A 24,036-nucleotide genomic window follows, 5' to 3' on the forward strand; every position below is an offset into this window, starting at 1 on the left:
AAACTCACCTTTTTATCACACCAATACTGAACCCAGCTCAGCACATAAAACCAAGCGTAATGTTCCAGGATGTCTAATCGGCTTAGCCTGTCATGGGCCAAAAATCTTCCTTCTCTCCTAGTTCTCAATTTTCATTGTCTCCCAGCAGTGCCGATGCATCATCACGCAGCATTATGCACGAGCATCTCAATGGTATCAAAGTGGTTGTCACACACATAGTCACAGTTTATGTGTTAATCTGCGGTTCAAATTATTTTGATCATCCGGTAGAAGAAAATGATGAGAAAAGGTTTGAATATTGTGCAGACTTTGATTTATGATTTCCTGTATGTTTTACCATTACTGTAAAAATGTCCATAGCTGTATATTGGTTGTTTTATTCTCCAGGTGCACAGTTTTATATTGTTAAAATGCTTTACAGTACAGTATTTTATTGTTTATCTTTTAACTCATCACTACCGTAGTATGTTATTTTTTTAAATTTTTCTAAGGTCCACATTTGTGTGACAATTTTTTTTAATATAATCTTTTTGCTGCTTACAGACCAGAATTTCCCCATTATGGGACAATAAAGGGATATTTTATTCTATTCTATTCATTTCTTTTAGGTTGGCATAGGTCTTTTTTATGTATTTATGTCACATGTTTTTATGGTTTTATTAAGGTTTGATAAATATTATATTAGAGAGCAAACATCATCCAGTTCAGCTTCAGTTCCCCACCTCATCATCTGCTTTGCCTGTTTCCTTTCTCTAAAATGAGCCTAGACATATATCAGAGTTGCTGTGAGGACCGCACATTTTCTCATAAAGTTTTTTTTTTCTTTTTAATAGATCACAGATTGCATTGGAAGTGTGAGGCAAAGTGTTCACTTTTTTCAGGCCTTGCTTTGTGTGTATGTAACCTTTATAAGTGAGGCCCCTGGGCATCTTAAATAGAAACCCAGCTCTTCTGTGAAACTGGAAATGACCTGCAACTGGTTCTTTTAACTGGAGGTGTAATGCTAAACATTTTGCACATACAATGATCCACACTGTTTTGAACTGCTCATTTGTTCCTGGCAGAAGGTGGCTGATGATAAAGGAGCAAAGGCCAAGAAGGGTGGCGCCAAGGGGAAGAAGGAAGATGGTCCCGCCCACAATGGAGAGACCAAAACCAACGAGGTATGAAGGAAGGAAAATGGAATATAAATATATTCCCCAAGTAACAGAAAATAATTTACTGATTCTTATACCTATTATAATGTCAATGTGTGTGCAAACATGAATCTTTTATTGCATTCCTTACACCTTAATAACTTACACCACAATCACATCATCCATGTTCTTCTCACGCACGCACACACACATGCATAGATCTATGTGTCTCGTCCATCTGTGAGTGTGTCCTCCATCAGAAGCATGGCGCCCTCCCTGATGTCAATCAGAGGGCAGAGCGAGACAGTCAGAGTCAAGGGTATGGTTCAGCGCTTCTAATTCACCCGTCTGTGTGTTTGTTTTACATTTGGACACTAACAAACTAACAACTTTATCGTTTTAATAGAGCTGACATTTAGTCAGAGTGCTTAGGAGTGCCGTGTGCTTTGGTATTTTTGGAAATGTGACCGAGCAGAGAAGCTAGAGGGGGGTGGCCTAAAGAGAGAGGATGTTATTTACTCGTTTTGCTGTGAAACCGTCCAAGGCTGTGGCTTGAGCGCTGCCGAACAAACATGGGAAGTGAAATATTATTGGGTCACTGTGTTCTTAGACAGTAGTCAGAGGAAGACCCCCTATTCAGGATTAGGCTGATTCTGTAGATATTTTAAGGTTGCTTAGAGAAACAGAAATAACTTGGATTAAACTCAGCCTGCTCATTGTTTGGTTAATTAACATTTTGTTAAAAATGCATAGAAAAAAAAACATACCCTCCTTGTTTAGTGGTGGTTAAGCCAGCAGACCAGCAGTGTGCAGCAACAGCTCTGAAGATTATTGTCACTTTAACGCATTTTTAATTCCAACAAAATTATTTCTATTTTTCTCAACATACACACATTTCTGGTGATATTAAGGAGGTACCCTATTTAGAGATGTAGTGATCCAGTTTTATCCAATCCAATACCGATACCTGTGCTTATTGTATCAGCTGATATGCTGGTGAAGATTCTCAGTCATCCAGGTCACAATCATTTCATAAAACTTTATAACTTAACTTTATTAACTTTTTAAAATGTTTTGGAATATCAGCTGATATCCAATACCAGATAAATAAACCATATATCTTGAAAATTCGAGTGAAGGTTGTAGCCTTGACATAAACATAGTTAAAAATGTAACAAATCAACAAAGATATAAATGTTTTTTTTATATAATTTATTGCAAATAAGCAGCAAAAAAAGAAAGAAATACCAGTTCCATGTAAAGTGCACTGGATTGGATTTCTGATGTATGATATTAAATCACCGATGTCCGATCCTGTCAATTAGTTAATATTGGAGCCGATATCCGATCCAGGTATCGGATCACTGCAGCTCTAATCCCGTCACACAGCACTGCTTGAAAACATTCAACATCAACTGTATGTCTTCTAGCGGTTGTAGATGATGTTCTGGTTTGTTTTTTTTAGGATAAACAACTGACATTTATTCTTTGAGCAATTCAGAAACATCCCACATGTGACTCCATTAGACCCCTAAAGTGATTATGTTGTGTCTGACAGAAAAATGTCAGCAGCAGATCCTTTATATCAGGCATCCCCAAAGTCAGTCCTCGAGGGCCGCTGTCCTGCAGGTTTTAGAGGTTTCTCTGCTTTAGCACAGCTGATTCTGATGATTGCAGTTCAGCAAAAGCCTGTTTATCAACTATCAATGTAAATCAGCTGTGCTGGAGCAAGAAAACCTCTAAAACCTGCAGGATCGCTGCCCTTGAGGACCAACTACGGGGAATTTGGAGGCAAAGTGAACATGTCAAACCTATTATGGTCCTGAAGGTCATCCCTAAACCATGTGGGTTTTAGGGATGATGTTTTTCAGGCCTTCGGACCCCTGGTAAGGCACTCACACTTTAAAAACATTTAGAAGATATCAGACGGCTCAGTGACCCACCGGCCCCACAGAACCGCCCCTTACCTGCCTCGGAAAGGCTCTGCCCGGCCTGCCCGACTGCTCCAACCCCCTGACAGCCTGGAGCTCTGGACTTTTTCTGAGTTTTTTCTTTTTCTGGCCTTCGGACCCATGGTAAGGCGCTCTCTCCACAAAAGGGCTCTCTCTTAGCAGCATCACTTTGGGGCACTTTTTCCAGGATGCTGTATCCGCCTAAGGGGCCTCCTAATCGGATACAGTGCTGCCAGGCTCCCCTCTTGGACCAGATCTCTGGTTCTGGGGGAAAACGGCCTATTTCATCCCGAGTTTGAGGTTTTTAACCCCCATATCATACCTCCTGAGGCTGCCTGCAAAAGGGCTCTCTCCTGGGGGCATCTTTTAGGGGTGCTCTTTCCAGCAACCTTGTAACCACCTGAGAGACCTCCTGCTCAGAGACAGCGCTACCAGGCCCCCCTCTCTGACCAGATCTGTTTTTATTTTTTTGCTTTATGCACTTTTCTTAGCATGGGAAACATAAATGTTCCTCAACTATAAATACCAAACAAAATGACGCACTGTGTATTTCCCCTCTCACAGGACCAATAATATCTCATTCAGTGTTTAATTAAAATAGTGTAGCTGTTGAATGAAACTAAAAACAAGCCATCCTTCATGTTTATATACTCTGATAAATACAGAGAACTGTAGACTGAAAACATTAGTAACAGCTGTAGTTTGGGAGATGTTTTGACCAAGTCATCAAAACCAAGTTTGTCCTTCTTGATCCTTACATCAACCTATTTTATTTGCTTTTATCCCATCACACAAAATTGGATCCAATCACTTTGGTATTTACCCTGAAATCTTATTGAATTAATTTTAATGAGATTAACCAGAGGTTTAACAATGTCGTTTTGAAACCTTAAGTGATTTAAACCTTGCCATACATTGCCACCGGTAACCTCCCCATATCAGCAGTCCTATCAAACCTGATTAACAGTTTGTGTGTGTTTGGCTAACATCGGTTCCTGACAGGACGACGGGGTTTATCCTATCTCTTTCTAATCCTCCTATTCTTCTGGCAGGTCTCCCAGGCAGCAGAGGAGGCTACTGATGAGAAGGCGTAAGGACACGGACGGGTCCACCGACTCGTCCCCTCTAACTCCATGGCAGCAAAGCATCTTTTTTTACTGATGATTTTTGTACCATGCAATTTTTGTTGTTAATTAGTGATAGAGATGGACAACCAGCAGCCGCAGCCCTCCTCATCCCGCTTCCTGAACCTTCTGTTGTGCTTCCTTTTTTATCCTACATCGCTTTAGAATACAATACCCCTCTTAGATGTTAAAAGGCACGTTGAAGTGGTTTTATCAGACAGCAGCAGATGTTATTTATGATGCCTGAAGGCGGAGGGGGGGCATAAATGTGACTGTTATGATCTTTAAACTAGCTTGACTTTTATTTGCTGTTATTCCTCTCTAAGGAGGACCACCTTTAATCAGCATACTTTGCCTGTGAAGAGGCGACGCCCCACCTGGTTTTGTAAGGTTAATGTTAATGGGTGGTTACCAACAGTTAAAATGCAAAGGAGAGAGAGAATAGTTCAACAGACACCATGAGGAACATCTGCAGGTCCCAAATAAAGCTCCTGGTTTTTAGAATCCCTGCCAATATTCCAGATTTTTGTATTTGTGTTTTGGAGTGGAAGTGTTAGTGGGTCTTGGTGTTCCATTTTGTTATCACTCCCTCCACCACCCCCACCCAGTTTTTAACACCTTGTCCCAGAATCAGAGTGACATAGCAATAACGAGTGACGCTTCTGTTCTAGGCGGCTCTGTTGGCTTTGGACCCATCTGGGCTTCGCGGAGTTTCATCCTGTTTCGGACAATATTTTGAAATAAAAGAAAAAGTCCATCACACTGCGCTAGCCTGTCTTTCTTTCGGTGGCTGTGAATAAAAAAAATATGGGTTTACCTTGCCTTGTACTTTTTTTTTTTTTTTTATCTTAAATTTTGTCCCGTTGCAACCAGTTCCATGCATTTTATTGGAGATGTAATTTTGCAGAATAAAGCAAAGTAGTGCATTCAAAGCAGGATATGTGGGTTTTAGGATTTTGCAAAAATACTAATTTTTTATATGAATTCAGCCCTGATGAGTCCGACCTTAACCAAAAGTTCTTTGCTACACTTAGAGCTGCAGGTGTCCATTTTAAGTTTTATTTATAATGGGATTAGTTAACTCATGAGTAAGCTGTTTATTTCTACTTAAATTGCTGCAACTGGATACAATGAATTTTATTTGGGGTTGATCAAAGTAAAAAGGCAGTGAATAAAAAATTGAAAAAAAAAAAAACAAACCTTTTTATTAATTTAAAGTAAATCCAACCAAACTTTGATTTTGCATGTGTAAAAGTGGAAGTAGTGTGATAAATACTTTTACTAAGGCTGGGTCATTTATCCCACAGGCCTTCCAGAGCCCTGTTCCAATGCGTTCAGGTTTTAAAGTACGTATGTTTTTTTTAAGCCAACGCTGCATGTCACTATACATCTCAACACCTTTGTGTGTGTTGGAGGTCGCCAGGGGCACGTGGCAGTGTTAAATACAACTGCTGCGTCAGGAAGTGAAAGGTCAGCATTTGTTGGAGTGGTGGGACCAGAGAAGCCATTTGGCCCCTTCGCTGTGAGATGATCTGTCACTCAAACCAGAGACCAATGGTCATTTCCCTTGTATGACAAGTTGCAGGCATGAAATCTGGACACGAAACAATAGCTCCAAGTCAACATTTAAAAAGCATTGTGCAACTACATCAGCTTCCAAAACTACCTATAACTTCAAAAGACATTCTGAAGAACATGGACATTTAAAATCAATAGAAATAAAGACTTCCTATGAAAGGTTTATATCCTTACACTTGCAGGATTGGTTCATTTTAAAAAGTTGAAAGTAACAACTGTGAGAAATACAAATAATACCTGGGATGTCCTGTTGTGAAAAATGCAACTGATCAAACAATACATACTACAAACAAATTTAGTGGTTTTATTGGCTTTTATTTTTCTTAAAATGTTTTGCTGTTTATAAACTAATATCTCCATCTATTTAGGTGTTTTCTGGTGTTATGAACTTTGGCTCTGCTGTGACATGGTGGGTGGCTAAGGGTAAGGTTGCCTCCTTGTGGCCGTGTCATTTCATAGGTCAGTAACCGTAAAGGTCCACAGCTTGTTTAACCCTCTCCCAATAAATAACATGTAAGTATAAAGTTTAAAAATCTAAAGATTTAAAAAAGAGATCAATAAACAGTTGTATAAACTACGTTTACTACTACATGACATTAATAGTATAATTTAATAGTAAACATTTACATACAAGTCATTTTAGGTGTTTTAATTCAATTTCTTTTTTTTTTTAAGTAACATTATTGGAAGATAAAGAAACTTAATAACTTTACTTTAAGCCATATGACAAAAAATGGAGGGATTTTTAGGGATGCAGGGAAATGTGTTTAAACTTTTGGAAAAGTTTTCTGAAAAACCTTAAAATAAATAAAAATTTTATTTTTATAGCATAAAAAATCTGCATTTCTATGCAATGTATTTTAGTATATTCAATTATGGGGGGGGAAGTACCATGTTAGGTGATGATGTTTAAAAAAAAACAAAAAACTTTAATGGTACAATTACTGCTCCTCCTTCTGACATTACTTTCTGTTGCCCTTTTTTTGCCCCTTGTCCCCTCTGACACTTTCACAGATTGGACCAGGCAGAGGGAAGCACCTCTATATAGACTGTCCAGAATCACCTCTGCTTTTTGCTTTCATCTTAATCCTCTGGTTTTCTACATGACTAATGCAGAAGGTTGATTTTCTGTCTTTGGAACAGTTTCTTCATTGATTTTGTGAAAATATCCTGCTAAACTGCAAAAGCTGAACTAAAAATAAGGGGAAATTATTTGCATACCGGTAAGTGTTTTAAACCCTCATTTTACCAGGTAAATAAGATGATCTGCTAATGGAACAGAAATCGCTGCCCTTAAAATAAGAATATTAGATATTAGGCACTTAAGATAAGTTTTCTTATTTTAAACATAAATTACCTTTTTCTATTGGCTAATTTTCTCACTGAACAGTTTAAAAAACAAAACAATAAAAAAACACTTATTTTAAAGAAAGATGAACTTAGATCTTTGCAGTGTTAAAGTGATAAAGCACAACATCAGCTTAATCTGAGAATCCAGCATATTTTTATTAAAAGTTTATATTAGATGCCTTGATGCCTTACACTCAAGTAGGGTTTGGAGAACCTTTGAAAGAGAAACAGGCCCACAGCATCCCAGATGCTCTGCTGTACTCAACAGTGGGAATTTGTTGCTTTTCCAACATTTTCATCCTTTTTCAAACAAAGTCCACCACAGTGTTGCTGACCAAAACACACAGTTCCAGTTAGTCCCAGCATGTTTTATTTTTTAATTCCTTAAGTTTACATGTTTTATAATAGAGCTGAAAAGCTGTTTTATATATGCCTCACCCCTAAGTAATCATTTGGTCGATAGCATCCACTGGTCGTTATAGATACTAGGTCATCCCAAGCTCCCATCCCTCTGGCATCCTGCCTCACTGTGCTTCTCTAACATCCTCAAGGCAGGTGGAAAGGAAAATCCTTACCTCGGTGTCAGGCCATATTATGTCCAACAGGGGAAGAAAGATTTATTACTAATTAGTTTCTTGGAAACCCTAACTAGGTATAAATAAAGGATACTCCAGCTATATTGTTTGTAAAAGGCTCCAAGTAAATGTGCCATTAAGAAAACAAACAAATTATTTTATAACACAGGATTTTCGTCTCCCCTCTAAATAAATGCACATACCACTGGAGGATTTAGCTTTAAACACCTTTTATAATATGTTTTTTTCTGACTGGGAGTAATTTTGGTAATTTTGAGAGTTTAAAGTTGCCCAACCAGGATCTGGATCTGATTCTAACTTCAAATACACGTTAAAATAGCAACAGAAACACACATAAAAGAGGTTTTAATTATAGTTATGGTGAAATTATTATATTCAATAAAGTATTTTTAAGTTTGTCCAGAGATTCTGTTTAAAGATGGATTCATTTTAATTTATTAAAAGTGATTCCCTTGACGTATTACATATATATATATATATATATATATATATATATATATATATGTTTTTTTTCTCACCTAACTAATGATGTCAAATGAACAATTCTGCTTATCCAAATCTAACATTCACTGTAAATCTCATTAAATTCATAGACTTCCTCTTACCTTTTACTTAATCTGTCTTAGAAAGCAGGAATATTAAAATAACCTGTGAGAAAATACAGAATGGTGAAGAATTAAAGGGAAAAGACACTAAAGGGGAGACAAAGATAGAATATGAGGGTGGAGTAACTTAATGGACATAATTACTGTTTGATCAAGATATTTACACAGTTTACATAAGCTTCAGTTAAAATGTTTACAATGCAAAAATATTAAAGGTATATCATGCGTATTAAATGTTAGCCGTCATTGTGTATAGCACAAAAAGGTAAACTCATTGTTTTTGTAGGCACTCAATAAATTGACTTCATAAGAAGAATAGATCTACACATTGAAATATTGTTGAAAACAGGTAAAATGAATGTTGCGTTTCTAATTGTGTGTTTGATTAAGAAGGTTTTTACACATAAAACACCAAATAGAAAATTAAAGCATAATTTGAAACATATTAATGAAAGAGAGACCCCACAATAAGAAAGAGTCACATTACTGTCCTTATATAACCTTTTCCACAACACTGACAACCTCATAAAGACAAAAATACTTTTATCCTCAATCAAAATAAAAACATCTCTACTTCTTATTTTTTTTAAATATCTTGTTATACTGTTAAGCTGTACACTGCATTGCATCAGACTTTTGGGGAAGCATAATTAGCCAAAACAGTATCCCTTGATCCAAATGTGAATGCAAATTAAACGTTTAAAAAAGTCATTTAAAAGGAATTTTATGTAAGCTAATTAACTGTGCCTTTCAGAAGTATTCATACAGCTAAAAGTTTGCCCCCGGTTGTCACTTTTTAACCACAAACTTCAGCGTTTTACTAGCATTATATAAGGCCAATCAACTAAAACTAGAATGGGGGACTGGTGAGAGGTTTCAAATAACTCAAAAACGAGTAAATATCTTTAAAGTGCTTATCTATAATAATCCCTCTCTACTTTAATATCTCTAAATATAATCGAGTAAAACCAGTTGCCATCCATCCTGACTCAATTAATAAATAAAGTCCATCTATCTGTAATACCAAGTTTGGTTAAATAACAGTATAAGTGGATAAATATTGTGTGGACAAAAAGAGCAGAGAGGGAAAGAAGAAAAGTGTGAAATAATTTAAAAAAATAGGTTGATTATAAAACAATATGCTAACCCTAGGAAATACTGTGAAGCTCTGTTTAATTCATTATATGAAATAGAAAATGTGCAACACAGCAAACACATCAACAACTGATTAAATCAACAGGCTTTATTTAGAAAAAAGTAAAAACGTACCTGAGCACTAATATGACCTGTGTGGTAGTAAAACAAGAAGAAATTCATAAAAGCTTTTTAAACAGGTATTAAGAAGGTACTGATGAGGTTAAAACTGAACAAAAACAAGCAAAAGAAAAACACTGAATTTTGCCAACAAAACTGTGTAAAATGGTGATGATGAAATCTTGCCATGTGGATGTTTTTATTCAGCTGGGATGGCGGGTTGAGAGGAAGATTAAGAGGTAAATACATGGAAATCCAGGGAGAAATTATTTTAGAAGCTGCAAAAGGCCTAAACAGCGATGGAAAGATTCACCTTTCAGCAGGGCAAGCACCCTGAACATTACAAGTGGAATCTCCATATTTTTATCTACATCAAATACCATGTATGCTTTATATCGCTCTATTAATCTCAATAAAGCACATAGTTGGTTGTAGTTGTAACACTTACTACTTTAGCAAGGCATTCTGTCAGAGCAATCTTATCAGCAGAGGTGTCAAGTAACTAAGTACAAATACTTCCTTACTGTACTCAAGTACACTTTTTAGGTATCTATACTTTACTCCATTACTTATTTTTCTTCCTACTTCTGACTTCTACTCATTACATTTTCACACAAGTATCTGTACTTTCTATTCCTTACATTATTAAAACAAACATTACAGTTTACTCTGGGCTTTGGTTTAATGTTTATAAATATTTATTTCACGTCATGTGCGCCATCCAATGCAGATCATTGGCGCCATCCACATCTAGTGAAAACTAGTGTAATTGGATGAGTCATATAACGCAAACACTTATTGGTTAGCTAAAGGAAATCATCAGAAGCAAGCTGGTGTTCTTCAAACTGCAAACGTGAATTGTCTATGCCATGCTACAATGTAGGATTCAGGAAAAGATGTTAAAATGTCTGAAAGGTCGGACACGGGCGAGAGCGTATCGGGAGATGGAGACCAACAAGACCTCCCTCATTCTTGGCCCTATCTCAAAGAATTTTTCAAAATATTTGAAAAATTGAGCTTTCAATTCATATAGTGGCATCTGGCTGCTTTGTTTTTTTTAAAGGTTAGTTTATTGTTTTATACTTTAAGTAGTTTTTGGAGCACATACCTTTTCACTTTTACTTGAGTAAAGAGGTCAAGTTGATACTTCAACTTTTACCAGCGTGTTTTTAAACTGCAGTATCTATACTTCTACTTAAGTAACAAATTTGTGTACTTTTGGCACCACTGATTATTGGCACCTAATGATCTGGAAATATTCATAACTAAGATTTAAAATATACCAGAAAGGAGTCTATATAGTCATTCTTAATAATGTGACACAAAACTCATGTTAAAAAATATCAGGAATGGTTCATTGGATTATGTAGAAGTTTTTGAAATTTTGTTTTATGGGGATTTACTCATCTTAAAAAAATCAGGTGTGTTTAGAGACTAAATTCAACCTGAATGCACGAAATTTCTTCTTGTGTGTGGTATTTTTGCTCTTTTTATCTAATTGTTCATAGTTTGTCTGTATAAAACTTTTAAGACAGCGTTATAAGACCACAATAGTGTCAATTCCCTTAAAAAGATATTAGGAAAACGACATGAACTGTCAGATATCATCCTTGAGGGATTAATCCTCCTTGATGGCCACCCTCGCATCAGTCTCTATTGTTATTAAATTGCTGTAACTCACGGGGTTTCATTCATTAAGCTGCATTCCCCTTTTTCCAACCCTTCCCCCATTTTACTGCCGAGCAATATTTGGAAGAGAAATGGACGACTTCCCCACCAAACGGCGCAGACAGAGTGGGTGTGTTAGTTACACGTCGTGTTACACAACATCCAGCGAAGTAAACGCACATATAAATTCATATATTTGAAGGACAAAAAATAATGTAGACAAACGGTTAGTACGTTTCTAAATCCTTCACGAGCAGGAAAGCCGTGCCGTTCAGCAAATTTAACAGAATAATGTTAGAGAAATGAGGAAACACTTTCTACGCTTCGTGTAAAGCTACACCTGTATAGATATGTTTTCGTGAAATATGTTAAATAGTTTAATTTTCTTCGTAACATGCATGCTACACTAGAGTGCCCTCTGCTAGCAAGCTGCCATTTCTAGTTCCACTCTACAGAGACGTCAGTTGAGACACGGTTTGTATGCGTCCGCGATTTTTCGTTTGAGGGGGAGGGGGCTACGTACAAATAAGCAAAACCGAAACAAACCCAACCGAAAATAAAACTAACAGTAAAAGCTAGTGTTATATTTATGTTTAGGCGATTAGTGCTTTATATCTGGTGAAACGTTATGCTGCGCTGCGAGCTGTACGTAGCGCACTAGCTTGCGCTCGGCGGATGAACACTCGACGGGCGGGACTATGTGTGAGCTAGGCTGAATGGAGGCTGCCTCTTCCTGGTGGGTAAACAGTGACAGCTACAGGGCAGCCACCTAGACCAAGCACACAAGCTCTGGCGCTGCCCTGGCAAACAACACCCAAAATGGCTTCAGACAGTACACACATCGCGCAGTTGACTTCTGGTGAGTAAAGTGAGAACGGAGAGTGTGTCACGGCTTTTTTTAACAGCCCCCCAAAACGTTCCTCGGTGCCCTTTTCTAACGCAGCTCCCGTCCTCTTCTCCCCCTCCAACCGTACCAGAACTGTACTTCCTAATAGCCCGGTTTCTAGAGGCTGGACCGTGCCAGAAAGCCGCCGAGGTTGGTGTTTGTGTGTTTTAGGTGAATTTAGGAAACGTCCTAAAATGTCACGAGGTGTAATTTTGCGTTTTTATCCTATTTTCAGACCCTGATAAGGGAGGTGGAGGAGAAGGAGGTAAGCAGTCAGCACTGGGAGAGGAGATGCTTCTCTCTGCACTGTACTGTGATAGTGCCTTCACTTTGAATTATCATTTAATGTTTTAAAACATCACTCCACACATTTATGAACTGGATCCTCACACTGCACACATCTTTCTCTATTTTAGCTGCTACCCAGAAGGCTGGACTGGACAGGGCAGGAGCACCCCGGGACCTACAGAAATTTGGTAAGCTGCTCTATAACCGAGGGAAAAAGTTTTTAGAGAGCAAAATAAAAATTGAATTTCCCGCAATTTTTAAATCAGGTGGCAAAGAAAGAAGCCAAAGGGAGTTTTAGGGTGAGCTGGTTCCTGGTTGGGTGCTGTTTTGCAGCACTGAGTCAGGTCCAGACCCCATGTGCAGGATGGGATTCGGTGCTTGGCAGGTCTAAAAGGTTTAAATAGTTGTTGGGAAATAAGTGTGCGAAATGGTGATACGTCACGAGTGCTGTGGTGCAGGAGCGCCAGGATCAGGAGGAGGGACTCCCTGCGCCACAAGCCTGAGATGGAGGCGCTCTTGTCCTGCAAGGAAGCAACATTTGTGTGTGCATGGGGAGTTAAACAATCTGACTTTTTTTTATTTTTTAAGGAGATATAAACAGCAGATAGTAGTAATGCTGATCTGTTGGAGCTCCCTGCTCTCTGTGGAAGCAGGTTTCTTCTTTTTTTTTTTTGGACTGTGTGTGTGGGAGAACTTGGATGCAAGTTGGAGTGCAGATCAGATGAGATGAGAGGTAACTTTTTGCAGATTTTTTTGTATTATAGATGATAATTTGAAGGGTAATTATTATGTAAACAAACAAAGGTTTGGCCACAAACCTTTGTGCATGGAGGGGCTGCATGCAGACTGTTTATCGCTTACTTTCGCTTGCATTCATCAGCTTGCTTTCTTGAACTGATTATATTTTTTTCCCAACTTTAATTGTTTTATTTAAATATTTGCATATTAGAATCAGATCCATTTTAAATAAAAAAAAAACAGGTTTTTATGTATTATTATCTATATAAAACGTGCGGCTAGAGATGGAAGGTGTTTTGCGCTAAAGACACAAATCTGAATGTTTAAAGGGAATTATTGACAGCATGTTTTTATGCCTGACTGCGTTTCTTTTTCTCACTCCCCCTCCTCCTCTTCCTCCCCCTCCTCCTCCCTTCTTTAGCCCTTCAGCCTTGCTCTCTCTCTCTCTCGGATCTATTGTGTATCAATTCCCAGTGTTTTATACAGTATTTAAATAAAATATGCTGCGTTTTTTAATTATTAGACCAAACGTGAAGGCATCGGGTCCTGCAGATTTTTAAGATCTCGGTGTGCTTGCTTTCCTATCAAAGGAGGGAGGGTGGAGATGGGGGGGGCTGGGCAGCGATGAGAACAAATGCAGACCTCGTTGATATTGTTGTAATTAACAATATTAATTATGGTTAATTAATTGAAGGGGGTATTAATTAGATTAATTTGATATTTAATGATTTCCATTTTCCAAATAAACCTGATGCACATAATCTAATTGAATGTTTTCTTTTTTAATTAGATTTTTTTACATTATAACAGAAATTATAATTTTATTAAATGGTTTGTTTAATTATTTTTTTTTTAATTTAAGAGCAAAACAGATCAAGTGAATTAGAATAGGAATTTTAGCGTGTGATTTATTTTTTTACTGTTTTCATTTGAAGGCTAAAGGAATAAACAGCTTAACTTGGAGTGGGTGTGAGAGACCATGTGTTCTGTGAAGGGGGGTGTGTTCCCTTCTTTCTGAGGGAAAATGGAGCCAGTTGTTTTTGTTCATCTTTCACTTATGCATATGAGGAGGATGTTTTTTTTTTTTTTCTATTTATTTATTTTTATATGTGCTGTTCTTAGATCAGTCTGAGACATCCTCTAATATGTGCTTGGCAACACTGATCACGTCTCAGCGGCCATCAAGGATGTTGCAAGCAATTAAAGGCTATCTGCGTGTGTGTGTCACCAGGAATAAGTTATGGTTGCGGCTCGGATAAAGAAATGGAGAAAATTAGTATGTTTAAAGGGGTCGATGTGTAAAGACTGGCCTATTATCAGTGGCTGATATGAATCGGGTGCTTTGTAGCGTGTTTATTTGTATATTTTAAGGTAGGATCTGGTTTTCTTAAGCGCACAGGGGCAGTGGTGTTTCTGTTTTTTTCATTCCGTGGTGTGTTGCACGCCCCTTGACTCATCCAGGCATGTGTGTTTCCTCAGAAGTAGGCCATGCAAGAAAGTACCCCATGTGTCAGTGGATTCAGTGACACACTGTGTTTATAACAGCCTGTTTTCTTTTTTTTTCCTGCCTCACGGTTATGTTGCGTGCCACTCCCCCCTCCCCTCCTCTTTATTCTCTGCTTCTGTGGCGACGTGAAGTGTATCTACATTTAAAACCATTATCTGTGTGACATTTTGTGTTGCATCCTCCTCTTGGGCATGGCTTAATATGTTTTGCGTTTAGCAGCAGGATATAATTCATCAAATGTTCTGTGATCAGCTGTTTTGCTAGCCCCCTGTTTTATTTCTTATAAAATGCAATAGAGAGTAAAATTCTCCCTAAGTTTTTGGTAAATTAACATAAGCTGGTAGTGACCTTAATCTTTAAATGTTGCTTATCATAGTCAGGGTGGTTTTAAATAAAAATTATGCAATACAAGACTTTGTATGTACTCTGAAAATGTTACTTTGGCTTCAAGTTTAATGATAAAATAACTGAATATTGGAGCAGCCCTCATCTGGTCAGTTTTACTTTTCAATTCTACTGCTGTTTCATGATATATTAATATTCTGATTTATTAGTAATTGCAAGCGTACAGTACAGCTCTTAGCAATCTGGGGTCAAAGTGTTTTTCAAGGGCCCAGAGTTTCAGTTTATGGGGTTTAAACCAGGTAATTTCCTCCCTCTCAGAACGCCAACGCTCTGCTATAACCACAGCTCTCCCTTCATTTTAACTCAGATATTTAGAGGTAAAAATTGTGTAATATGATCGGGTTACCTTTAACTTATTAGAAAAAAACAACGTTATTGTTTTCTGCTTAACAGTGATTCAACATGTTAAATGTTTCATCTATAAGTAAAGATATCTTGAACATATATTTGCTATTTTTGTTTAGCTATGTTGTGTAAAGTAAACTCAGCAAAAATAAAATTTTAAAGCTCTTTATTCTGCATGATATCCCACCTCTAGCTTGTCAATTAGTCAGTCTTAGAGGGTTAACTACGGGAGCCTTTTTCAGCTACCTGACAGGCAGTGCATGGTGAGAGGTAAAACATGGTGCTCCTTTCGGAAATATAAAACTCTACTTTTGTAAAATAAATAAATAAATAAAAATATTAAAGTAGGGCTAAAATAATTAACCAGATTAATTGTCATTAATGGATTATTGAAATAACATCAACTTTAACTGTTAACTGGAGTATAGATAACTCTAGAACATGCCTTTAGCTGACAGAGAAATCAGCTTAGAGCAGTAATTATACAAAAAATGTATAAAAATTTTGCATTTAAGATGTGAAAATATAACTATAAAATGTCTGGCAGTATGCTCCTTCTAGAACTCCTTAAGTTGAATAGTTTGAGTTTCACCTGGTTTAATTTTGTAAAAAATTTCCTTTAAAGAACCTTTGGCTATTCGACTCAATTTAAAAAAAAAATCAACACATCAATTGTTTTGTAAAATAATTAGTTGCAGCCTTACTTTAGAGAAACTTTTCTCTTTTATAATTTTCTTAATTTTATTTGATAGTTTTTTTTTATGTTGGCGCTTTATTTTAGTTGTGGCTGGCGTTATAGTGCTTTATGATAAAGGGTTAGTATGACGAATGAAGATTTAAGAGTCCTGAAAAGATGGAGCCTACTGAATCCTGAAGGCTTGTATGCCTCAGTACCAATAACCTGATTTACTTTTCTTCCTTCGGTGTCTTTAATCCAAATGTTTTTTAGAAGTGGTATTTTCAAAGTAGATACTTTTTGCAGACTTGTCAATGAAATAAGGATCAGGAATTGAAAAAAATGCTGACTAAAGATGCCCCCGCCAAGACGAAAACAACTCGTTGTGCTTTTGCTCTGAAGTTACAATTATGTTTTTTTTTTTTTCAAACTAGCTATAAATGGAGTAAGAGTGAGGAAGATGTGCTGGGGGGATAAAAAATAACCCACCAGCCTTCACGCAAGCTTTCTTCTTCATAAAGCTGAACTCAAAATGTGTTTATTGCTTGTTATTTTCTTTTCCTAACTATGCTTGTCAATTATTTCAGTCAAACTGAGCCAAGCCTTCTGTCTTTGTTCATTCAGTGTGAACAAATAAGAGCTAACCTGAGTGTGTGCTGGTTTGCAGGTGAAGCTCTACAGACATGTCACTCCAGACCACCTGCTGCAGGTTTGCTCCAGGGTTTGTCCGCTGCTGGAGAGGGAGGTCCCCGCCAGCGTGCCGGGCCTCACCAGCCTGCTGGGGGCCGGCAGGCAGAATCTTCTACGCACCAGCAAGAGTAAGTGGAACGTTCAATTTATGGTGAACACACTGCCAGCAGTTCTGCATTATTTATGTGAAGGCTGTCATAGAAACTTTTGGGAATTAAATGTAAATGTTATGTTTCAGAGAACCGGCTTTAATAAGTTCAGACCAAGCTGAAAGTGTGCTCCGTATAAATCTCTAAACCGTGAGTGTTTCTGCTTCTCCTGTTCTTCCAGGCTGCAAACATGTTGTGTGGAAGGGTTCGGCATTGGCAGCGCTACACTGTGGAAGACCCCCAGAGCCACCCATTATATATGGGAGTCCGCCTAATATTGGTACAGAATACACTTATTTTTGTTTTATCCCAAACATGCATGCACCATCACAGATTCACCTTGGTATGATAACCTTGAGTAAAAACACTCCTCATCACCTTTATTTACCCCAACTAACAGAGGAATAACTACTATTTTTACTCCTTTTTTTCCCCAGCATGACCTTGTCATTTTTCTTTACATTACATTAAACTGTCATGTAGTGGCAGTGGGCTGCCATTCTGCGCTGCCCGAGGAGCAGTGTGGGTGCTGAATAGGTGTGGGTGCGCCACACTGGGTGGTGTCTTGCCAGGGAGCCAGAGTGGCAGTCTGTGGGTGTGGGACTTGAAATCAGAACCTCAGGATTCCGTGTGCAGGCACTAGCTTGCCTATTCCCAGCTGGGATACTTACCAGTTGAGCTAGCCAGCTGCTGGATACTCCTGTAGAAGAATGACCAGTTCTAATGATTGGTTATTTGTTATTGTTGAGTTTGGCTCACAAAGCTAAATTATAGAAGTAAAATAAGGTAATGATAGCTGAGTAGCTACCGTATTTTCACGACCATAAGCCGCACCGTACTAAAAGGCGCAGTCTCAGTTATGTGTGTCATTACTGTATTTAACACACACATAAGGCACACCGGATTATAGAGCGCGGGTTTTATATACCGGTACATATCCTCTACTACGTTTAAATACCTAAATAGAGCGGTAGCAAAACTGAGTATGATGGTGCTTTATTCATGTATTTATTACAAAGTATTAATCAAACACATCAAAGTCATCATCCTCTGTTTCTGAATTAAACAGCTGCACTAAATCAGACATGCCAATTTCCCCTTCTTCGCTGTCAGAGTCACTTTCCGTGCCGTGCGGCTCCTCAGAAATAATGCCGGCTTTGCGAAAGCTTGAACAACAGAGCCAGCAGACACGTTAGTCCAAGCATCAAAAATCCATCCGCAAACTGTGGCGTAACTTGCCCGGCGCTGCCTTCCACTTTTCGTGAAACTGTGGTCTCCGTCGTTCATCCATCGCTCCCACGATGCTCGCAGCCTTACTTTGAACGGCCGGTTCACACCGACGTCGAGCGGTTGAAATTCCTTTGTCAGACCTCCCGGGATAACAGCAAGCACAGTGTTCATTTGTTTCACCTTTTTTTCCACATCGGCTGTGAGATGGGCACGCATGAAGTCACAGATTAACAGCGATGGTGATGTGTAGAAAAAACCACCTGGTCTCCTTACAAACACCTCTCTCAGCCACGCTTTCATCATCTCCTCATCCATCCAGCCCTTTTCATTTGCCTTCGACTCGACTCCAGCTGGGAAAAGTCTCTTTAGGCAAAGTCTTTCTCTTTAAAATCACCATAGGCGGCAGTTTCTGTCCATTTGCGTGGCAGCCAATCCACGCCCACACTTCCCCCTTTAACGTTTTCATGGCTGTCACAACAACGTCCGCAGTAACAACACACATAGGGCGTACCGCACTATAGGGCGCGCCGCACATTTTGAGGAGAAAAAAAAGACATTTATATGCACCTTATAGTCGCGAAAATACGGTAGTCAGATTATCTGCCCAGGTAGCCAGCTGAAACCTGGTTGCATGCAGCTTGATGATTATAAACAGAGTGATGAGCGGCGCTTCTTTTGATAGAATTTGTCTTGTTTGTTAGAGAGGAAAATATGTTGCAGCTTTGTTTTTTGCAGGCTTGGGTGTTGCCTTTTAACTACCCTGATCCTGAACTCTTTTCTCACAGTTACCATTTCTTCCTGGGTTTTTATGGGGTTTTTTTTATCATGCAGTGGAGACGAGCTACAGTCGTCGACTGAACGGCTCCTACCGTCTCCGTCAGCTGGTGCCCACAGCGGTGTACCAACACATGAAGATGCACAAGAGGATTCTGGGACACCTGTCGTCAGTGTACTGTGTGACGTTTGACAGGACGGGCCGCCGCATCTTCACGGTAAGGATTCACTGTGGGTGTGTGTGTGTTCGGATGTTGGGCTGACCTCAGGAGGGATCCACATGCTGATACCGGAGTTTTAAGGAGCTTATTTAGCTGGAAACATGTTGGTAGCTTTGTGTTCAGTCTCTAATTACAATATCTTTGCTGTAGCAGTTCTGGTAGGAGGTATTTTAGTCATTCACACGGCGGCAGGATGTAGAGGGAATAAATCAAACTAATTTGAACTAATGCTTATTGTTTGTTTTAGATGCCTGATTTTTAGTCGAGTTAAACATTGCTCAAACATTAGAGCTGATGATTGTTGATTTAAACACTGCGTGCTGCATTACCACTTCCAGCGTCTCGCTCCTTAAATCTCTAAAAATGGTGGGCTGCTGCGAATGAAGGCAGGGTTAGATTGCTTGTTATCCGTCCCCCGTTTTCTCTAACCCTTCTTCATCGTGGCCTGTCCCTCCTTTGTTCTCTTTCCTCTTCGTTCTCCTTCCTGCTATTTCTCTTCTTAACTGGAGAAAATGTTTCCTCTGAGGGGCTGGCTAAGTGCCAGAATTAAAATTCATCTTTGCTCTCTCCTGTCATTCTCTCGTTCTGTCTCTTTTTTTTTTTTTCTCCTTTGTGCTCATTTTTCCCTCCTGCCGTCTCCTATCATCAGTTTTATTTATTTATTTGCTTATTTTTGGATCTCTTCGGTCTTTAGGCTTCAACCCTGTATGATTGAATTTATAAATTGTTGAGTGCGGCCTAAACATGCTCTTAGATCATTACATTCAATGAACAAGTGAGTGTGGTTTAGCTTAAGCGATTGATTCGCAGGCGTTCATATTGATTTTTGTAATAAATCTCAGAAATCGGTTGAAGCTCATTATCAGGATCATTGAAATGACAGATGAAGATTACTTCATTTGGATGGAAAGTCTGTTAAAGTTTTATTTTTCTTTGCATCCATATATTTTCCATTCAAAACTTTCAAGTTTTTAATGATTGATTGAAAATAGTCGATTGGAGTATTTAGGTCTAAATAATTTGAAGAAAACAACACCCGAATATTAGTGGACATTTAGTCCATCCATCGTTTTTGTCTCTTTTATAAAGTTTGATCTTTCGCTTATTCCCTGTCATAATTTGGCTACATAGCTATAAATAAATAACTAACAATTAACGGGATTTTCATATATGAGATGAACACCACTTCATTATGTATTAGATTTTTTTTCATTGCTGTGCTTTTGCATCTCAATGATGGTTACCTGTTGTGTTTCTAAACTGTGTTGAGATCTTAATTAAAGCACAGATGGATCTGACACCGTGTTAAATCACACAACATTTAACCCTCAGCAAGCTGGATCCCAGCCAGGAATTTCCCCCCTGAAGGCGGGTTTCATGCCTGAATTGAGCTCTTGATCTCCTCTGTGAGGACTGAAGAATGTCGACGCAATCTATTTGGCCGCTTTTCTTTTAAATGCTGTGTTCATTCTTTGCCCAATTTTCTTGACGTTATTTGATGCGATACTTAAATGATGTGTGGTTTTTGATGCTATTTAAGGCGTTTGCTATCTGGTTGATGTCCTTTGGTTAAAAAATGTCAAAGCATTTGATTTTTTTGACTTCAAATATTTTTTTTTATCATTCTACACCATAGTCTGTTTTTGGCAGCAGTCTTACTTCACTTTATATCAATAAAATTTGAATTTCTTTTGCAGTCTCAAGGAAATGTTACCAACACTTTTAAATCATATTCTGCTTTACAAATAACCTTTTTTTTATTTTAGTTTTTTGTGTAGTCTGATGTGTTTCCTTACTTGGTAAAAATAATCCTGGTTTCATTATTACCCCGAATATTTGTGATAATCATCATAATGGAGAAGCTCTATTCTATTCTGTCTCCCTGCTCCTGTTTTGTTTCATGAGGAGAGCTTCATGCAGCCCAGTCTGTCAGGGTATTTAGTCAGTAGCTTTGCTTTTCTTCCTGTTTATGATCGGATGTTTTGCTGCAGACAGCACTCTGTGGAACGTCTGTTTGAGATTTCAAACACAGTCTCAGCCTAAAAGGCGTTATAGTGCTGTTTATTTATACCTTGGTGCATCTGTTGGATTTTATTATAATGTAATAAAAAGACTGCAATCTTGTTATAATAGAGTTTGCTCACCTGGTTTTTCTTTTCCATATTGATAGTTTGCTCTAGCTGCAAGTTAGAATTTACTGTGCATTGTATTTTTTTATTCAGTACAAAATTGATCTAAATGCTCAAACATGAGTTCAACCATGTTTATATTTGGAAATAATCAAAGCAGATTGAAGGGATTAACAAATCCTGGCATTATCCTCAATGTTTGACCAAACTTTCACCCTTATTTTTTGATTTTCCTACCCTAGATTCTGCTTGTATTTATGTTCAATACGATTTCTATAGCTGCTCTTTGTAGGGTGATCTGTTCTGAAGCCACAATGTTTGACAGATGTTGCAGTTTCATTAAGTTTGAAAGCCTCATCTCGTGTGCTCCAGACATGTTTTTTGTTTGACCTTACGGGTAAATCTTTATCTTGTCTGGCCTGTAAACATTTCTCCACACATCTGCATGTTTCAGTCGTGGTGCAGGTTGCCCATTAAGTCCTGATGCTTGGCTGGTTTTCCTGTCGACAGTGCCTCTGGTGTCATTGTTTCTTATGGTTCTTCTTGGTTCTTGTGCTTCTCTTAGACATCTTATCAGTTTTCCCTGCCTCTCAGGAGGTTAGATTTGGTCAGATGGAGGAAAACTTGGGCAGAAGTTGGCATTCCAAAACAAACACCTGCTGGTTTTGGGAAGCTTCCTTTAAGCTGTCTGTAAAGTCTCCCTGAACTCCAACATAAACCGTACCAAACATTACAGAGAGAGAATATTGTTAATGGTAGCTTTAGGCAAAGCTTCCTGAAAGGCATCTGTCCAGATTTTAGTGCAGCTGTATGAATAAATTTTTATCTTAGATGTATTATTTCCAACCTGTGTGAATCTTTACTTTCACGCTAGAGCTGCCATTTACTTGTTGTTTTCACAATATTTGATGTTTTATTTTCCGTATCACTTAAATTCTCGCATAAACTCGATTGCTTATTTGGTTGACTAAATAAAACGCAGTATTTTTCTTTGAAATATTTATGCCCCTTTTTTTTTATCTGTGATTTTATTTATTTATTTTTTAATGCTTGATAAAGACATCTTTTTTTTACCACAAGTAACAGCCATGTTTCACACCGCTCTATACCTCCAAGGGTTCAGATGACTGCCTGGTGAAGATCTGGGGAACAGATGATGGCCGACTGCTGGCCACCCTGCGGGGACACGCTGCAGAGATTTCCGACATGGCTGTGAGCTACGAGAACACCATGATCGCTGCCGGGTCGTGTGACAAGACCATCAGAGTGTGGTGCTTACAAACCTGCGCCCCTTTGGCTGTCCTGGAGGGGCATGCTGCCTCCATCACCTCTCTGCAGGTAGGAGCAGTCTGAAAACTTAGAAAACCTGATTATAAAGCCAGTGACATTATTTAAACAACTTGCCCTCTTCTTTAGACAACTCTGACCTTTATCAGTCCCAAAAAAATCAAATGATGTTGCTTTTCCTAACCTGTTGAAATCAAAGTCTGTTAAGCTGAAGAGAGATAGAATACACAATGAAAAATAAAATGGGTGTTGCATTAAAACAAGAATTATAATTAACAGTGCTCTTTGTCTGGCATCATATCTTAATCTCCAGCTGTGTTTTGCCTTTTCTTTGCACCTGTTTACTTAAAATGTATAAACTGGTTTGTTTTATGGCTCTAATGCATAAGAAATCCACTGTATTCTGCAAATATCTCAGCTAGAGCAACATACAAAACAATTAGCGCTTCTTAAACTCAGCTTTCAAGCACTGCTTTTATTGGTTTGTTGAAACCAACACCAATTTAATGACGAGATCAGAAGTCTAAAGATCATGACTCATTTAGTTCTTTATGTTTTATTATTTTAGGGGATTGAGGGGTTGTTTATTTTTTCAGAAACTATAATTTTTTAAATAGCCTGACTTGCTTTTGTATTCAGAATCCATTTACCTGAACCAACTAAATTATTTCAATAGATACATGCAGTTGTATTTGAAAGCCTACATACCCTTAAAATGTTGCTCAAACAAAATGTTAGTTCAAAAGCTCCATCAGGTTTGTTTACTTATTTAGTTAGTTGTGACTCTCAGTATGTAAAACAACGTTAGTATAAATCCAGGTGTTCTAAGAAGACCTAATACTCCTCTTTGAGGACTTTAGCAAACAAGCAAAGAACACTTTGTGGAGAACTAAGAGTATATAAAATATGAGTTATAATATGAGTTATAAGTGGAAGTGGATACAGAGATCACACAAATCAGATATTGATTAAGTTGAATACATTAAAACTTAATGAGTTGATAAGAGTATATTTTAAAATTCATGTTTAAGGCAAATAAAAAAAGTTCTACCAAAAGATATTCAAAACATATTTTCTAAAAGAAGAAGTGGGTATAACTTAAAAGCATTAGATATTTTAAAAAAATCTAGGTACAGAACGGCGATAATGGAGAGATGTGTTTCTGTTAAAGGTGTTGATTTTTGCAACAAGACTTGAAGGGCACTTTGAGTCGAGATGACAGTAGATAGGCTGATGTATAATTAGTTTTTTTTTCATTGTTGTTGTTTGTTTTCTGTTTATTGGTGAACATGGTATTTTTTTTGCATGGTTGTATTTATCTGAGTTTGAATAAGTATTACTTTATTGAAAATGGGGCAGATATACGTCTTTTACCTCTTTCTGCTCCTTTTCTTTCATTCATGATTTCAGTTGTCACCTGCACAGGTTTTATTATGTTTCCTTTTAAT

General features: G+C 38.0%; 2 protein-coding genes across 6 annotated transcripts in view; both read left to right on the forward strand.

The window, feature by feature from the left end:
- The window catches only part of hmgn3 (high mobility group nucleosomal binding domain 3), an 18,658-nt gene extending 13,638 nt beyond the window's left edge, over window positions 1–5,020 (forward strand). Inside the window, exons 4-6 of one of the 4 annotated variants that reach the window (XM_015395182.1) lie at window positions 1,068–1,163; window positions 1,356–1,455; window positions 4,141–5,020. In XM_015395182.1, the coding sequence (XP_015250668.1) occupies window positions 1,068–1,163; window positions 1,356–1,455; window positions 4,141–4,169 (225 nt within the window). In that variant the 3' untranslated portion in view covers window positions 4,170–5,020. Of the gene's footprint in view, window positions 1–1,064; window positions 1,164–1,355; window positions 1,456–4,140 lie in introns of all 4 variants that reach the window. The other 3 variants (XM_015395175.1, XM_015395166.1, XM_015395158.1) reach the window with 3 other exon arrangements.
- Window positions 5,021–11,977: 6,957 nt separating this feature from the next.
- phip (pleckstrin homology domain interacting protein) overlaps window positions 11,978–24,036 on the forward strand; it is a 46,679-nt gene continuing 34,620 nt past the window's right edge. For both annotated transcript variants that reach the window (XM_015394745.1, XM_015394754.1), the window contains exons 1-8: window positions 11,978–12,122; window positions 12,241–12,299; window positions 12,385–12,414; window positions 12,566–12,625; window positions 16,776–16,926; window positions 17,129–17,227; window positions 19,009–19,169; window positions 22,418–22,639. In XM_015394745.1, coding sequence (XP_015250231.1) covers window positions 12,083–12,122; window positions 12,241–12,299; window positions 12,385–12,414; window positions 12,566–12,625; window positions 16,776–16,926; window positions 17,129–17,227; window positions 19,009–19,169; window positions 22,418–22,639 — 822 coding nt within the window. In that variant the 5' untranslated portion in view covers window positions 11,978–12,082. The remainder of the gene's footprint in view (window positions 12,123–12,240; window positions 12,300–12,384; window positions 12,415–12,565; window positions 12,626–16,775; window positions 16,927–17,128; window positions 17,228–19,008; window positions 19,170–22,417; window positions 22,640–24,036) is intronic.

The sequence above is a fragment of the Cyprinodon variegatus genome, unplaced genomic scaffold, assembly GCF_000732505.1.
Source record: "Cyprinodon variegatus isolate N-32 unplaced genomic scaffold, C_variegatus-1.0 Scaffold25, whole genome shotgun sequence".
In the NCBI taxonomy this organism is placed as follows: domain Eukaryota; kingdom Metazoa; phylum Chordata; class Actinopteri; order Cyprinodontiformes; family Cyprinodontidae; genus Cyprinodon; species Cyprinodon variegatus.